The 19,478-nt window shown below is 36.4% G+C and overlaps 1 protein-coding gene across 1 annotated transcript; it reads right to left on the reverse strand.

Moving 5' to 3' along the window:
- Positions 1–440: 440 nt before the first annotated feature.
- Positions 441–15,450, reverse strand: LOC140230667 (scavenger receptor cysteine-rich domain superfamily protein-like). Its single transcript, XM_072310807.1, has 7 exons — positions 15,387–15,450; positions 13,847–14,191; positions 10,369–10,698; positions 8,560–8,889; positions 2,686–3,015; positions 1,170–1,481; positions 441–853 (listed from the first exon to the last, which is right to left on the reverse strand). The coding sequence occupies exons 1-7, from the start codon at positions 15,448–15,450 to the stop codon at positions 441–443; spliced, it is 2,124 nt and encodes a 707-aa protein (XP_072166908.1).
- Positions 15,451–19,478: the final 4,028 nt, after the last annotated feature.

Genomic DNA, 19,478 nt, shown 5'->3' on the forward strand with positions numbered 1-19,478 from the left:
TACTCGCCTGGTATATACTTATCTAGGTCCAAAAACATTCGCAAATTGTCGCGAAGGATTTGCAAACAGTTGCTAATATTGGAAAAACTGTCACTAACATTTGCAAAATTGTCGCTAACATTTGCTACCATTCGCTAACTGTCACTAATGGCAGAAGCGAACTTTGATTTTTCGAAAACATTCGTGAAAAAAGTTGGCGAATCTCAAATTCGCTACGTTCGCAAATGTTCGCGGCTCAGTGAGGTACCAGCTTAAAGCTGCTGAAAAGGGAAAACATCATCAGCCACTGCATGCAAGCAAAGATGCACAAAGCTTTTTGTGACGATGACGCAATACGGACCATCATCAAAACCGAGGATTCTTTTTTATTTTTCCTCAGCTGTCATACAATGATCCCTGAATATCTGAATTTTACGGAACAGGGATTAATAATGTACTGATTAACTACTATCCATTGTCCCAACATCAACAGAAGACATGTTCGTTCCTCCCGCTTGCACTGGCATACCTCCACTAGGATCGCTAGTGTCCATGGGTTGCTTGTAGGGAATGGGCGAGTCTGCCATAGCTTCAGAGTAATCAGGAGGTGAGGCCCCACCACTCAAGGGGATACCATTCGGGGGGATACCATTCGGATTGTAATACACCTCCCCATTCTGGGCTAAAGCTACAGAGTTAGTGTGCCCAGTGGGCATGGTTTGACCACTGACTTGAATTCCTGAAGTCGCAACTCGCCACGGTTTCTCCTTCATCGAGCATAGGCATGCGATGATGGCAACAAAAACAGCGAAAGCAGCCACGGACGCAATAACTATAAGTGCAATCGCCCATCCAAACAATCCAATGTGTTCCCCTGGCTCAGTCACTGCATGAAACAATAAAAAAGCAGGATGTTTTTATGGCTACGTCTCCAACAAAAAAAAAAGTCTTCGACTCAAGGATTTTGAAAATGAAGCTGAAGCACAACAAAGCACCAGACTGCTATCTGATTTTATCGAACGAAAATGACAATTGGCACTATACGGAATAATGTAATTGACCTTATTTGCGTTATAATTATCTCGGGATTTCACTTGTCAATATTAAACAGAAGTAAGTAATTTGCAAACTTTCCTTTCACTCATTCCTAGCAATAAAAAAAAAAAAAAGGATTTTGAAGATTTTCTTACTAGCGTACGAACAGTATATTCCCACGTCTTCGTAATGACTGCAGTCGTGTGTACCCCAACCATCGTGAATGCATTCTTCCAATCGCCACTCAGCGCCTGTGCAAGAAACTTCATCCAGGTGGATCGGTCCTTTGCCAGCCCCAAAGTATTCTATCGCAGTGACAACCCCATCAAACCCGAGTTGACGGCAAGCCACCAACGATTCATTTTTCGACCACCCGTCGTCGCAGATAGTACCCCACTGAAAGTCGTGAAAGATTTCGACTCGTCCCTGGCCATACAACGGGCCGCCACGAAGACGTAGTTCACCTTCTTCACCTGCACTCAACGGACATTCAAAATAAAGCAAAGACTCTAGAAAGATGAGTTCCAATGTACAGGGAACATCGGTTTTCTTTGTTAACAGGCAAACGTTGTATTCTCTGTTCTTACTATTTTTGGCATGGCTTTTGCCTGATTTTGGGGAAAAAGGAACCAAGCCTTCTTCTATGGTATAAACTAAAAGCCGTGCCCTTTTCTACCAGTCTATCAAACACTCCCTATTTGATTTGATTTGATTTGATTTGATTTGATTTGATATATTACAATATGCATGCATATACACATTTCAATTACATGTAAACAGAAAAGTAACATATTAGGTATATAGAGTGACATTATTAATTACGTAATACATAATGGAAATTATTATAAATTACTTTCATCATATAATTTTCTAGGTTTAATAACTAAACATAATCCTGTATTTATGTTTCTGTTAATGTTTCCTGTGAATATTTTGAATAAACTCAAAAACAGAAAACTATAAACCAAATACATTAATCATCTCTTAACATATATCATAACTACATAATATAAATGCATTTATTATAATGTCATGTATTTACTCATATCTGTTTGTATGTATGAATGAATGTTTTCTCTGAGTGTGTATTGTAGTTGGCGTTGTCGATATTGGTTCTGGCTGTCATAAGTTAGGCCACTTGTCTGAAATAGTTACAGTTTGAAAGACTGGCAACGCTTCGCAGACAGATATTTGGACATAGCATAGGAGTTATGATATCCACATTTTTATTCTGGGGACGAAACCAGTTCCTTGACCAGTCCCTGTCCTCTGAAAGTGTGCACCAATACCCTGAGTATCATATTTGCTATATTTGTATCGAATGATCGCGCTTTCATTATTTTTCCCTAAATACTTCTTAAACGACCATGCAATGCGTGCGTGCGGTCAGCTATAACCGATCGAAGGGGAATCGCGCACACATTATATAGCTAGTAGATCGCGTAACCACCAGTGCTGGCCGGTGTCAATAATTGTTATGGAGATATAATCTGATTTATATACTTTCATTGGTTTTAACAGGTGAATTATGGCTGGTTTTTTGTTTTTTTTTTTTTTTTTTTTTTTGTCTATTCTAGATGTACACAAATTTGATGTCCAGGATATATAGGTAGATTCTAAGCATTATCTATATCTATATAAGATTGACTTTGGCACTTCCGCAACACTTACCTGTTAAAGTCTGCTCAGTACAGTGAACGCCAACATCCTGTTCGTGAAATATGCAGCCGCTGGAACCCCATTCACTGTGGGAACAGTTCGTTAAGGTATGTTCCTTTCCCGTGCAAACCACTCCGCCAATGTGGATTGGCCCGTACCCTGGCCCAAAATCACGGTAAGGCGTCACGACACCTTCGAAGCCGAGCTGATGGCAGACAACCAGAGCATTCTCGTAGGACCAGCTATCATTACAAACCGTGCCCCATTTCAGGTCATGGAATACCTGAAGTCTACCTTCCCAAGAGTTATCCCCGTCAACGAGCCGGACGTCGCCATCTTCAGCTGATATGAATAGACAAGAAAAATAACAACGCCCTGACTTGGCCATTGCATCTCCCTTTCTGCAACATATCTTAGAGCATAATTTCTGATTAACAAAAATTTAATCAATACATTTCAACGAAACTGCGTCATTTAATCGCCGCATAACAGTTGTTTTCATCGTAAGGTGCACTTTGTTTGAATAAAAACTCTTCTTCTTGAAGTCACTTCAGAAATGATAACGCCATTATATGGACAAATGCACTTTTGTCTAAATCTCTTGATCCTCTGTAAGTTTCTAGGAGATGTTTTAACAAGATGTACACAGATAAGGCCTATATATCGAACTGTTAATTCAGCTACTAAATCGTAAAGTGATCTAACAAAAATCGTTCAGTATCAATACTGACAGAGGCACCTTAAAATAAACAAAAGCCATAACATTTAAGATAAATCTTTGAGGAAATTAAAATAAAATCAAAGGAAGTGGCAAAGGGTAAAGAAAGAAGATTACAAGAAATAGAGCGACTTGCGACGCCAAAACGTCACCATGTCACCGGATTCTCATTCATTACAGGTACCAACATCTCCATTTGATATTAAAAAAAAGATTTATTTCTGCATTTCATATTTTCTTTCAGAATAACAAAAATAACAAAGGCAGGTTCAATTACACAAATACAATTCTGAAAATTATTGACATATTACATAGTATGTCATATTTTGTATGTAAAGACAAATGAAACGTTAAATAACATACAAAATGTTTATATGGCCAATAATGACTTAATTCACAGTACAATATATAATATATACATATGATGCAGAGGGCCGCCGTTATAAGCCGTGCTTGAGCAGACGGACAGCCAGAGTTAAATTACCATTTTTTATTGTAGTACTTGAACACTAATACAGATGGGCCATGTTAAAGTGCGTGTAAATCCAGTTTTATACAATTACTTGGTAAACAGGAGAGGTGCCTGTGGGTGCGTGTGCAGGTGATGAAGCGCGAAAGTGTTGATGGTCAGCACTTCTAAGAAAATGATTGGATATGTTATAATATGGGCGAAGGGTCAAGCAGCAAAGTAAAAGAAAAGGAAAAGGGGGTGGACCAAATATTGCCTTGTTGTTGAGTATAAGAGGTACATGTTTAATGATTACTGTACCGTATGATATTGTGCCAAGAAATATTTCTTTGTATTTGCCTTAAAGGAATAGAGAGATGTGCACTGTTTTATGTGGAGAGGGAGTGAATTCCAAATATCAGGCCCGTTATGCCGAATTGATTTTTGAGCTAATAGGAGTTTAGGGTTATTCAAATGGAAATCATTACGATGGCGCGTGGGATAAGCATGGACATCCCTGTTAAGGGAAAATGCGTTGTGGAAGAGTGGGAGTAGATTTTGCGTGTATTTGAACATAAATATTGCTGTTTGAAATTTGTGTATATCGTCAACTTTAAGAACTTTTAGTCTAAGGAATAATGGATCAGTATGTTCTAGATAATGTGAGTTGGTACATATTCTTATTGCCTTTTTCTGTAAAAGAAAAATAACATTTACTTTGGTTTTATTACAGTTTCCCCAGACAACATTACAATAATTAATGTACGGTAAGATTAATGCATTGTATAACATAAAGAGTACTTTTTCCGTTACAAAATATTTTAATCTCCGAAGTATTCCAATGGCTTTGGATATTAATGTGGTTATATTGTCAATGTGGTTATTCCAATTTAAGTTGGAGTCAAGGGTTACCCCTAAGAACTTGGTTGATTTTTTTCCAATAATGGGCATACCATCAATAATAATGTTATTAGGCATTATCGGTTGCAAATGTGAAGTATTGAAGTTTATAAAACACGTTTTATCTATATTTAGTGATAATTTATTGCATTTAAACCATGTAGAAATTTTTGCAAGCTCAGAATTAAGTATATCAACTAGTGTGTTTAAACAGTTGTGAGAGTAGAAGACACTGGTATCGTCCGCGAATAATACATAGGTGAGAAGGGTTGAGGAATTTATGATATCGTTGATATATATAAGAAAAAGTAAAGGTCCTAAAATGGATCCCTGTGGTACACCGCAAGTAATATATGACTTAAAGGGAAAGGCTAGTAACTGATCAGTGGGAATCAGTGGAAATGCTGGGAGATGATCGTTCCAATCCTTATGGGATTCATTCAAGAGTTCATTGTATATCTATTGTTGTGTGAAAATGATTTGCTTCAGAACGGTCTCATATTCAAGTAATGTGCAGATTAATGCTCCGTCACTGACCAGGGACGCTAACTTGGAAGCATTAAACTGCACATTACTTGAATATGAGACCGTTCTGAAGCAAATCATTTTCAAACAACAATAGATATACAATGAACTCTTGAATGAATCCCATAAGGATTGGAACGATCATCTCCCAGCATTTCCACTGATTCCCACTGATCAGTTACTAGCCTTCCCCTTTAAGCGAGGTACTTGAATGAAATGCTACGTATTGCTGACGTTGGGATAAATAATCTCGGAACCAGGAAAGAACTATTCCTCTTATGCCATAATTATGTAGCTTTTTTAATAAAATTCCATGGTCTATTGTATCAAAGGCCTTGCTCAGGTCCATAAAAACTCCTATCACGTGCTGTTTGTTCGCAATAGAATCGATAATTTTGTCACAAGTTTGAATGATTGCAAAATCTGTAGAAAAACCTTTGCGAAAGCCAAATTGGTTAGGATTTAAAATGTGGTTATCAACCAGAAACTTATACAAACGTTCATGTGCAATCTTTTCAAGGATTTTGGAAATGACGGGCAATAATGAAATTGGGCGATAATTCTTTATTTGGGACGCATCATCTTTTTTGTGAATAGGGATTACTTTCGCAATCTTTAAAGAATTTGGGAAGATCCCAGTAGATAATGATAAGTTACAAATATGTACTATGGGGGTTACTAAAAAATGTATTATTTGTTTTAGTAAATGCATACTTAATCCATCGTGGCCACAAGATCTACTCGACTTAAAAGATCGAACAATATTCAGTATTTCATTTTCATTCGTGGGAGTAAAGAATAAAGAATTATTATTACTTTCTGGAAGGTAATCTGTAAAATTTCCAGCGTTTGGAAGTATTGTTGAGGCGAGATTGGGGCCTATGTTGGTAAAGAACTTATTAAAACAATTTGCAATGATTTCAGGGTCGTTAATATCTTGGTCATTTTCGGAAATAACGGTCGGGAGTTCTTTCGTTTTATTCTTAATAAGGTCATTGATAGTTCGCCACAGTTTGGTTTTACTGTCCTTATTTGATTCTAGTATGTCTGAATAATATCGCTTTCGAGATGCCCGGATTAATGTGGTTAATGTATTTCGATATGTTCTGTATTTTGCTTTGTTCTGTGGTGTTGGTTTACGTAAGGACATTTTATATAAGCGATTACGGGTGAGTATAGAACGCATTAGCCCTTTGGTAATCCATGGTTGTTTTGTTTTTGCGCGATTGTTCTTATTAACTAAGGGAATACGATTATCATAATAATAAAGAAATTTATGCAAAAACATTTCGTAAGATAAATTCGCGTCATTGACCGAAGTCACATCTTGCCATTGTTCGCGTGATAAATCAGATATTAATGAATTAATATTTTCGTGAGATTCTTTTCTTCGCGTTCTATAGCATTTTTGTTTTGGTTGAACGTTTCCAATCTGCTCGTGAATGGTAAATATTGGAAGATGATCAGATATATCTGAATAAAGTATGCCATTAGTATAGTTTTTATCAATAATGTTAGAGAAGATGTTGTCGATTAAAGTCTCAGTTGACGTGGTGTTACAGATTCTCGTAGGCTTATTAATGTGAGGATAAAGACTACTTAATGATAATGTGTTATGAAATCTAGAAGAATTATGGTTTGTCGTACTTAGTAAATCAATATTGTAATCCCCCATTAAGAACAAACTTTTATTTTCATGAATAATTGTATTTGAAAAAATTTCAATGCTGTCTAAAAATAAATCTATTTCGTTATTTGGTGATCTATAAATAATACCTATAATAATATTTTTAGTTTTATCATTTATAATTTCGACGAATAAACTTTCAACACCATTAATGGATAAGTCAGGTCGGAGTTTGTAACGAAGATGATTATGTATATACAAGGCTACTCCACCTCCTCTTCCAGTCCTTCTATCTGCACGAATCATATCATAATTTTGAATACTAAACATATTTGGGGAGACATAATGCAACCAAGTTTCAGAAATTCCTATTACGGAAAAGGCAAAATGGTGAAGAGAGTTTAAGAGCGTTTCGATTGATTCAAAGTTCTTATTCAAGCTTCGTGAATTGATATGAATGAGGCTGAAGTATTTATCTATGGAAAAACTGTGAACAGATCGACTGTCATTTCCAGTTTGGGGGCAAAATTCGGAATTGAATTCGTCAATTGTGAAGTATTCACTATGATGATCTGTTAAATATTGGTCCTCAGCTTCGTGTGCAGGTTCGTTATTCATTATTCAAAGGAGAACACGACGGAAGAAATGGAGGCCATTGAACACAGACGCGCGTCGTACTGTGGGTGAGTGCAAGTGAATGAGTGGAAGGTTGCCTATTGTGTGTGTGCATCTCGCGTGCGAGAGGGAAAGATACAAAATGTTTAGCTTTACTGGATTCGGACAGTTATAGCAGACTATCTTTGTGAAGTGCAGGAAATATTGCAAGTCTCTGATAAATATCTTTATATGATAATTTAGGACAAAACTTATTATTTTGTTCAGTAGAAGTTTGTAGAAATTTGTAAATTGGAATAATACAAAGAAATAGTTCAGAATTAATGAATACTAAAAGTCGTCGAATATGACTGTAATTGTTCGAGAAATATATACATCAAAAATTCGCAAGAATCAAAATCTGGCATAAGATACTGTAGCGATTCTCAAAACTAAATTCACGATAGTATGAATGCGAGAAATATCAGAAAAAATATAGATATCATTTACAGTCTCACTAATTCTTAATTTCCGATACCCCAACATTTAATACCATTGGGAGCAGTGATATAAAAAAAAAAGTTTAACTTAACACACTTGATGCATTATTATGTGTCCATCATATAAAATTTCCCTATAGAACCTTAAACATAGGGAGATATCACTTCTTTTCTGAGTAAAACATTACTGGAGACAGTTTAGTCTCGAAACAAAGCAATAAATCAAATAAAATTAACAAACATACAAAAAATTTGTTGTAACCGTTGTTTTAACATTTTGTGTATTTAGCAATACTTTTCATTGATTATACTGATTACATTTTTTTTTACGTTGGTCGTTAATATCCCTAACTCACATTAAAAGAACTACTTTGAAGCGCTTACGCTGGGTTTTTGTTTCATCTACAAAATATGGGTAAATAATACCCTAAAAATAAATGTATGAAACTGCAATATTTCATACCTCTCTTTTTTGTCTTATATTCATGCAATTTCCTTTTTGCTTGATGCAATAATTGGTTATATGATCTTCACTTGGAAGTTTAAATAATGTCTCTTCTCAACAGGTACGTACCAGTGATGTCGGGTGGACAGTGCAGCCGCAAGTCCGTGGTGTGTCGACACCCGGTGTCTCCCCATCCAGTATGGGGGCAGTGAGAAAGTGCAATCTCGTCCCCAGTGCAGTTCACTTCGGACAGATGTACAGGCCCAATAAATCCTGGATCTGGAATGCTCTCGTAAAGGACTCCCACGCTCGTGTAACCGAGTTGCCGACAAACAACTCGCGTGTTGTAAGGGTCCCATCCGTCTGAGCACACTGTACCCCAGGAGTTACCATGGTAGATTTGCAATTGACCAAATGTTTCTGACGAGTCCCAGGTAAGGCGAATATCCCCTTCCATAGCTGCAGAATATGAACCAGTGACAGTTGCCATCAATCAAAAACGTGATGGGCGTGTGATATTATAATGATAGCCTTTCTATTGGCTCTTCATGACATTTCAGTGTAAATACACTCAGAAGATATCACAAGATTTTGATAGAAAGTGTGTACTACGTTCTACGGTCATGGTAATGTGCATCATGATTAATAAAACATAATGTGAAATTTATTGTGCTAGACCTCACAGCTAATAACTTTCCATAAGGCATAGTTGTCATGTGCGTGTAGTAAACATTGTTTTAATAGTAAACTCCAATATTTAGTAATCGATGAATCTTACTGATACTGTGGCAACACACAAAGGTTCCTTACTGGAAAGAACCCTGTGCGTAAGGAACCCTGTGTCCCGTAGTGTGGTCACATAGTAAACTATGTAAAAACGCTCGAAATTAACAGTGCGGGGATTTCACACTGGGTGGTTTGGTTTTCGCAGAGTGTTCACATGGTAATGTTCTGTGTCAAGCTGTGAATTGATGATTCACAATGTGTTCACACTGTTAAAAAGCTCGAATTTAACAGTGTGAAAAGATTTCACAGTGTATTCGCATTGTGTTTCTCACACTGAGGGACACTGCGTTCTTTCTAGCAGGGTTGACACATGGCTAATGGTCAGATTGGCAGTTTAAGCGGTTTGAATCATTTTTTTTATATTTTTTTGATGGAAATGAATAAACTATTGAATTGAATTGATTTGATTTGAACCGTCGATGTCGTCAGCCTGTTGACACAAAGATATTTTTTTGTTTGTAACAGAATATTTTGAAAGTTGCTAACATCATCTGAAACCGGATTATTCTAATATTTCTTACATATGAAGCAATCTCTTATATTTGCAAATTAATGATAACTTAATCACATTTTATGATAATTATGTAATGATAACAAACTCGGATATGACCACAGAAATATAAAGCCAAAATAAGCATTGATTCTACGAAGGTATTTTGGATGGTTTTGGACAATAAGGAGAACTATACATGTAGAATTGAATTAAATTGATTTGATTTGAATTGTTGTTTGTCGTCAGCCTGTTGACACAAAGACTTTTTCTGCTTGTAACAGAACATTTTGGAAGTTGCTAGCATCATCTGGAACCGGATTGCTCTAATATCTCTTATATATGAAATTACATATAAAACATTCCCTAATATTTGCAAATGAATGGTATCTTGAATTACATTTTATGATAATTATTATAATATGATAATGACAAACTCAGATAAGACCAGAGATATATAAAGCTAAAAAAGGTATTGATTCTTCGAAGATATGTTTGAAAGGTTTTGGGCAATTTGGAGAACTACATGTAGATCTATGTAAGGTATATATCTAACTGCCTTAGGATTATTTTACTTATCGTCATTGTGAGGACGTGTTTTATACAAAGTACAAGCAAGTATTTGTGTCATATTTTGGTGCACATTTTCAATCCGAACTTACCTGAGGGATCTGGCAGTAAAGTAAAGCAATCTACTCCCACGTCTTCACCGCGTCTACATGAACTGTTACCTCCGTCACTATATGTAACGTTACAGCTGACGAGTTCAGTCTCATTCCCATTGCAGTCCACGAAGGAAAGGTGGACAGATCCATTACCTGGTGTCGGAGAGTAGAATTCATTATTCACTCCGTCATTCCCTAGTTGACGACAAGTTACCTCTGCTTCCTCGGGACCCCAGGTCGTACTGCACACAGTTCCCCATTCGTTGTTGTGGTAGATTTCAAGTCGACCGTCTCTAGACGTCGGGCCGTCAGCCAATCTTACGTCACCTTGCAGGAAATGATACAAGATTGAAGGGCAACCACCATATCTCTGTGACTTTATAATTTTCTCGTTTGTCATAGAAGGGATCTACAACATCTCATTGACAGAACAGAATAGGGCCTACTAATCTTACAAATTTGTCTTCATTTGCACTTGTTTGTATGTTTTTTTTGTTTCTTTTTTCTTGTTGTTTCTATTGATCATTTATGAGTAATAGTGGCGAGAGAGTAATGTTGAGTTAGAAGGCGAAGCATCTTTCTTTTTACAAGGCTCATATTGCTGACTGGTCATGATATTGCTCTCTGAGACACAAACATGCACCCTGACCTGTAGAGATGTTCTCCCACGTTGATATCTACATCATTAGCAATAGAAAAAAAAAGAAAATGAGATCGGACTATGACAACAACATCGATTAGGGGTAGATAAGGGCATCTGCGTAGATTATTCAGTCACTGAGATCAACTGGATAAAAATGCCACATATCACTGAGTAATTCTGTAAAGGATTCCCTTTGGACCAAAAAGACCAGGTTGATGCAATCGCTCTTGACTTCTCAAAAGCTTTCGACCGGGTGCCCCATGAACGACTTTTGTTAAAACTCCATCATTATGGTATTAGAGCTCATCTCCTTGACTGAATCAGATCCTTTCTCACCACTAGGTCACAGAGGGTTGTTATTGATGGTGTCTCATCTGAGTGGACCCATGTTTCATTAGGAGTACCACTAGGGACAGTCCTGGGGCCTCTCTTCTTCATCTCATTCATCAATGACCTCAAAACTGACATAACATCCAAGATAAGATTGTTTGCAGATTACTGTTTGCAGATTGCCGCCCAATCCGTAACAATTCAGACCACCATGCTCTTCAACAAGACCTAGACCGCTTCCACCTCTGATCCAGCATATGGCAGATGAAATTCAACACTGAGAAGTGCCATCTTCTCTGATTCACCCTGCCTCATAACATCATAGAAGGAAATTACTCATTGGGTAACTCCCAACTCACAGCCGTGCAGAGTTATAAATATCTAGGACTAACTCTCACCCACAATCTTTCATGGCAAACCCATGTCGATGTCATTGTTTTTAAATCCAACCAAATGCTAGGTTTAATAAACAGGGATTTAAGACGTTCTTCGCAGAAGATACGACAGAAGGCTTACTTCTCCCTCCTGCAGCCACGACTGGAATACTGTGCCATCGTCTGGAATCCATTTACAAAGAAGGATGTATCCAGAATTGAGACAGTATAGCGACGAGCTGCTCGATTTGTCCTGTACCACCACAGGGACAATGTGTCCGATATGATCCAACAACTTAATTGGGACACACTAGAGCACCGCAGGCTTCACTACTGCCTCATTCTTCTCTACAAAATAAAGGACAACAAGGTAGCCGTCAACGCAGACCATCTTTCTCTTGACACCCATGCCCTACACAAACACTAGAAATTATCATCCAAACAAGTTCAAATCCATACCTGCACGAACCCGGTTATACCAGAACTTTTTTTTTTTTTTTTTTTTGGTCGAGGACCATACTGGCATGGAATGCGCTCCCCGCTTCCACATCAATAGCAGCCTTTTAAAGGGTGCGCTCACATCACTCAACCACTAAATGATGTGGCCTTTTTTTTTATATACTTGCACCTTGTACTATAAGCACCTTCTGTCTGCACTGCACGGGACACTCACAAGTCCCCTCGACGCTACATTCAGAGTGATAGGTCCTGTCGAGCACCGTAGTAGAATTAGAAGTATTATGAGTAATTACATTGATGTGAGAATGTAATGTAAATTTCTTTCATGGAGGAAATCCGTGGGACAATATGTATTCTCCTTGTCGACAAAAAAAAAAAAAAAAATGATATGTAACTATTTCTCGAGAGCTGAACGATTCGACTGGCCAGCAGGCAATAACGGGACAACAAGTAAACATTTTTTTTTTAACATTCAACAAACTAATATCTGATTTAAAGTAAACAAAAATGAATTTGAAATTTCAATTTAAAACTACTGAATCATTCGCATACATTGTTACTTGTAGGTTCTTAATGTTCTTAATGTGTAAAGCCGTTGTAACAAAAGCGTTTTAAATACTTTCTTCGGTATCAGAATTATTAAAAAAAAGATCAACAAAATGAGAAAAATTGTCTTATATTTTTCATGTGTCAAGCATATTTTACCGAGAACTATTGATTACATTTTTTGTCTCTAATAATTTTCTCAATTCATTCATGACGGAGAAAATATATCTCTTCCGAATCTTTAGGTACGCTCATACCTTATGAGGCCTGTCCGAGGTCTTCCAAATTTTTTTATTGAATTATAACGTAGTAGCTCCAGATTTTTGTCTCCAACGTTTTCTTCTGTCATCATATATTGATTGGATTGTGGATATTAATTCCGTTCTAGATAGATTTCTTACCAGGACTTGGCAAACTTTGATACATGTATTACAAACCGTTCTTTCTCAGCTCAAAATCATTTTGAAGCTCGAAATTATGAGAACATGATGATATTTAAGTGTCATAATTGTGTTCAGTCCTCTTAAACGATTGCTCTTGTGGATTAAACTTATCAAAATATACACATTCACTTCAATTCATTTCAAGTCACAAATTGCTAATGGTAATTTTCGTATTTACTCGTCAAATTCTAATGCTTAATTTGTTATCATTTCATTACCGCCTTTGAATTTCACTGGATATATTTTCATCAGAAAAGAGTTGATGGACTTATTTCCTTTTGATAATCATGTACAGAGTCAAAAGGAAGTGTGCATATATTTGTCAATTCTATTGAGAAACGGCATTTCAGTCAATCAAAAATTCAGTCATACATTTTGCAGTTGTAAGTTCGTTGAAAACATTCTGCTCGTTAAGTACATCACCAGCAAAGTAAAATGAATAAATAAATAAAGTAATAAAAAAGGAAATAAAGAGTACTCTCTAAAAAAATCGAGTGAAAATATTCACTCTTAAAAGAGTGAATACAAAAAAGACGGAAATAACCTTCATTTTTTAACATCTATGAACAATATGAAAATCAGCAAGCACCGCTTATTCGGTGTTTGCAGTGGCTATGATAAAAATCCAAGTCCCAATATGTCAACCAGTTGCATTCACCATTTTTTTTAAAGATCCTCACCTTCGTTTTGCTCTACATAACACCTCACGCCCGCGTCCTCGTAATGTATACAGTCCTCAATACCCCAACCCCTGTGTTCGCAGTCCGTTAGTTCTGTTTCATTCCCGTCGCAGTGTACGTCATCTAGGTAAATAGGCTGATCAGGTTCTCCTCCGCCAAAGTATGCATGTCTGAAGACATCGGTGGCGTTAGCAAAGCCAAGCTGTCTGCACACGACCGTTGCATCGGCTATATCCCAGTAATCGTCACACACAGTCCCCCATTGAGAGTCGTAGAAGATCTCTACGCGTCCCTCGTAACTTCCTGAACCATCAACAAGACGTACTGCGCCTGTTTCTTGAGCACCTGTACATGACATTTAAGAAACAATGCAACCAGATGGACTAGAGTGTTCGCGATTTTCATGCCACCCAGTATGACGATAATAAATGGAGAAAAGAAGAAGCAGTCGTAACTTTGTTCATTCTTCACCTCGTGACAGGAAAGCACCGAATCATCATCATACACTTTGTGTCGAAACTTCCTTAATTAAGCTAGTTCGTTGGATGATGCGCGTTTTCCGAAGTGTCGTTGATTCGAAAATGAAATATCGCTAGTAATTCTCTGGGTTCTATAAAAAAAAGACGCAATGAGAAATAAAAAGTAACATAAAGGTTGGCAGCAACAAACCTTCAAAACAACGAACCATCGGTATCAGAAAATTTTATTTCATGTTCGGATTAACGAAGCTTTTGAATAAAGAACCGTTTCAATAACGAACTGTAATCAGTTCTATACGTCCCGGAATTCTAAAAGCCCAAACTTTGAACAGGTTAGCAGTGCCAGTCAAGCTGTCAGAAATTGTTTTCAATTTGGAGCCTCCTCTTTAAAAGTTAAGTGAATCTTTACGTAGGGCCAGATGGGTGCTTCTAAATTTAGTATCATGCATCAAAATGTGCATGGTCTTAATTGCGAAATGGCTCACAAATCACGAATACACCGAAATGTTTGGGTATTTTCCTTCCTTCATTCTTACTTACGGTGGATTTGTGAGAGAGGTTTTCTGTTTACAAACCGGCGATGCATTATCCTTGTCATTTGGATACTGTCTAAACACATCCAAATAAGCTCGCCGAGAACTAGACTTTCATAAATCAACATTTAGTATTAAAGCCTTCTTTTGTTAAATTCTTCTCAAAGTCAGTAAGGCTTCTATTACCTCAATATAGGGCAGACTAAGTGGAATTTCTTATTTCTTTTTCATTTAAAGTTAATCCAAGGTGGTACTTGAATTGCTACTTGAATTGCTAACTAATACAGGTATATGCTTATAGATCATTTTTCAGCGACCTGTTAAAAATGCACAGCCGTCGTATGATCTCCTCATGAGCAATCAATTTGTGCTGCACACCTATAGCTCAATGGTTCAGACAGCAATACACCCACTATTGATATTGCATTTCTACTTTTATTTTTGTGAGTCTTTGTATTTTTCCGTGTCTATTCTAATCACATACGGGTTACATAGATTCGATGCGAAGGATTTCACAAGAGCTCTTACCAACATCTGCAAATGTCATCCCCCAAAGAAGAGCCAGAAAGCATGCTTTGACAGATTTCGGCATCGTGTCTTGTCAAATCCAGTGTCTGTTCTTTACCTCGTACCTCAATGTTAGATGAGTGAAATAAACTACTGCCTCCTTAGAGCGGGAATTAATATATATCATAACGCATACAATTTGCCTACAGCTTGACGTGATATGTGTATAAAGAAATATTATCGCTTTTCTTTGGCATTTCGGGCTATCAAAGCTTGATCCTGTGTGGATGGGATGGGTACGCATTTTATCACAGACCTCTTCCAAAGTCCACATACCTAACCTGAAGTGTGCCGTATCTTCCATTCTCTAGCAAATGAGTAAATAATAACCAGCGTCATGTATTAAAATAGATTATTGTTACCCAAAAAAAAAACAAAAGCATGCCATTAAGTCGGGAAACCTTATTTTGTTGTTGTTGTTGTTGTTATTGTTGTTGTTGTTTTGTTTTGTTTAAATCATTATCTTCAATACACCAAAATCATTTTCTCCAATTGATTTTTTAAAGATAAATGTAGTGTAGTAGTATTCGTCATCATAGAATACAACATCCACAGGAGCCGAATTTCGATTCCATGACTAAGCCATACACCCCGACCGTACACAGACACACGAAGACACACACACACACACACACACACACACACACACACACACAGCCACACACGCACTGAAGCGCACCCACACAGCACTCCCACACACGCTTAGTCCAGTGCGGGGCAACGGACAATTGAAATATTTCCTTGATAGCATGACGAAGTTTAGTTATAGTTTAATACAATGTTTGAACTACTGTATTTTAAGGCACTGCTTCTCCCGAGTTCTCACCATCAGCTCAACTAGTCTTGTTTTCTACTACAAAATCTACTTGTATATATGATAATGTGATTTTGAGTGTCTCTTTATTGTACTCCAGAAAGATAGTGAATAGATGAAAAATGATTTTTGATAATCTTCATGGCATGACATTTGCTCAAACAAAATTTTGAATGTCCCTGTTATCTTCATTTATCTCGCACTCTGTGTTTGTCTATCTTTCTCTCTCTCTCTCTCTCTCTTCATCGATTTAATGACATAGTTAACTGTGAGAATGAACAAACTGAGGCTTTTTTTCCACAACTGATTTTAGGATATTAAAGATATGCTTCTCTCCTCTCGCCAAAATGCTTATAAGTTTTGATGTGATATGATTTATTCTATGAACAGTGGTTTCGTTACAAAGACCTAGTTCAAAACTGTGCGGTTACAAGCGTAATGGACTCTTCACAAAAATATTATTACGAGTATGATAATTCAGGCAAAGTAATACATAGGTCTATAAGATGACTGTCATGTGTTTATCTGGCCGCTGCAGTTCAAAAGTGTTGATTATTAAATGCTTCTCTTACTGTCGATTTTATTTATACTTCCACTTTATCCTTTAATATTTTCCCCATTTGAGCTTGAATAGGTTTTTCTGCTCTTCGGAGATTTCTATTTCGTTGTCGGAAGAACAGATAGTATGAACGAGGCAACAAGTGGCTTCAGATCACATCCGACTTAAACTTTCAAATCAGATTTAAATCATCCACACATACAAGACTATTTTGTTTATCCGAAATGTTATATTAAACTATTACTGTAACATTATCATGTCATATTTCATTTTGTAACTCTAACACCATGGTCTGTAAAGTTAATGACAATATCATCATTAACCCAGCTGATAAATTCCGTGAATACACAAACTTGGTGTCATTGGTTTATTCATTACCGAATACTTTCTATCAGTATTAAAAGTCAAAGAAAAAAATAATGCGTTAGCTTTTCATAGCCGTATATTGCTTAGTATTGGTCCAAGCTTCAACAATAAATAAAGAAAAAGGTGAATGCGTAATTTTACGTAAATACGAATGTATACGTATTGATCTTACTAGTCTCTGTAAATCTGTATCTATAACACGCACTGAATGTATAAGAATATGACGGCATACATTAACCTGCTGGTATGCTCATACAGTATCATAATTATATCAAGGAAGCCGGTAACTAGGATATTTCGAGGGAACGGGGGGATGATATTGAAAAAAGGTCACTTATCTTAGGGAGTGAAGCGACAGAGGGTCTTTTGTCGTTGCGGATATTCTTTTTTTATACAGTTATACGGGCCTGTTATAAAAGTATTGAAAGATAACAAAACGTAATGTGATAGATCTTATAATCATTGAATCATATATCATTGCACACAAGATTGCACATCATAATCGGTTTCACATTATCCTCAGACATACAGTACAAATATCTGTCCTAAACGAAAATAGATTTTACAGATACGTTATGTATTCATGTAGTTGATTATATCCATGTTTGCAGAATATAGCAATTTGAGCATAAGTATAGTACAGGAAAATCGGTTAAACTAAGGCAAAACAACCTACCATTTGCCGTAAAATTTATTCTGTTATAAGACACACCCTTTGTCATTAGGCAACGTCTATTGCGGAATGTATGTACGTGCTGAATTTTTAATTGGTCAAGCACACTTAATCGGCGCAATACTTAAATTTTGGCGTCGCTGAACCTTCTTCCTTCATTTCAAGGACATTAAAGATTGAAAAACCTAATTCTTGCATCTGTATATTCAGTGGCATGTGCAAGTAAATTTCAAAGCATATCTATAGGGATATAAGACTGGTACAATGTATCATGGCCCGCTAAGTTAGGGGTATAGGTGGACAAAAAAAAAAAAAAACACCTGTCCCTGGAAAACAAACAAACAAACAAACAAACAAACAAGTCTTGTCAGGGTAATGCTAATGCAAATTAGAATCCTTCTTAAAATTATGTTTATATGAACGCTTATGATTGTTCAACGCAAATAGGAAAGAACGATCGATTTGTCGTGCTTTTTAATGCCGTTTTTCACCTTCCATAACTAAACTTTCTCTAACATGTTTTACAGTTAATATTGATGGAACAAAAGGACAAAATTTAATATTTTGCTTGATTTAAACGATTTCCCATTCCACAGCAGTCATAGACACTACTACCGATAATATCAAGATTAATAAACTACTTTTTTTTTTCTGCCACGTATCTAATTACAAAATTATTCAATAATCACTTTGATATAAAAACATGTAACATACGTCACGGCGGTTTTAGGGTTTTTCAGAAGAGTGGATTGGGCTTTACTTTATTTCTAAGTGCTGACTTATTGAAAGAAGCAAGAAGACATTCAAGAAAAATAATGCTCTTTAGTTAGATATATGACATTTATTTTCATAATACCTGGAAGAAGGTATTGTTGCTTCAAAATGAGGGATATCTTGTGACATTCGATACCCTACGTAACGTAGGCAACCGATTCGATATCTTTCTTTTTTTTTTCATTTCATTTCATTTCATTTATTTTCTTCTTTCTTTTTTCACCAAACATACCTCAAAATGAATCAGAAGATATATCATAGACATGTATTTGACTTTACATGATAGATAATGGTTAACAAAATAAGAAATTATACATGCATACCGGCAAAATACAAAGTTATGTTTCGAGAAAAAAAAAGAATTGAGAGGTCCACTGAAAAACATGCTTGTAAATTGTAAACCACGCAAAGGATTTTGTGGACATATTTGTTTACAAAGACAGGACAGAACAAGACAGGAGAAACACAACGACATTACATGACTTGACAGAAGGGTATACCATTGAAAGTAATAAAGCACAACAGGATAATGGAAAGAAAGGAAAGAAAGAAAAAAAAAGAAAAAGAAAGGAAAAGCCCACACGCTGAAGAGCTCGAGCAGCTGAGCAAAGTTTACACAAATAAGATGATGTAAAAATTACACAATGATGAATTCAATGATTTAGGTTGTAGAGACAAGCTAGCTAACAAATAGTATATATCTTTATAGTATGAATTTAACCAAAGAAAAGTTTCAACTTGCGCTTAAAAGAATTCAAGGATAGAGAATTTTTTATATCATAGCTTAAAGAATTCCAGAATCTAGGGCCGGTGTATATAAAATGTATTTTGAGCCAATAAAGCTCTCAGGAGGGGTAAATGAAACTC

This window comes from Diadema setosum, chromosome 7, assembly GCF_964275005.1.
Source record: "Diadema setosum chromosome 7, eeDiaSeto1, whole genome shotgun sequence".
NCBI classification, from domain to species: Eukaryota; Metazoa; Echinodermata; class Echinoidea; order Diadematoida; family Diadematidae; genus Diadema; species Diadema setosum.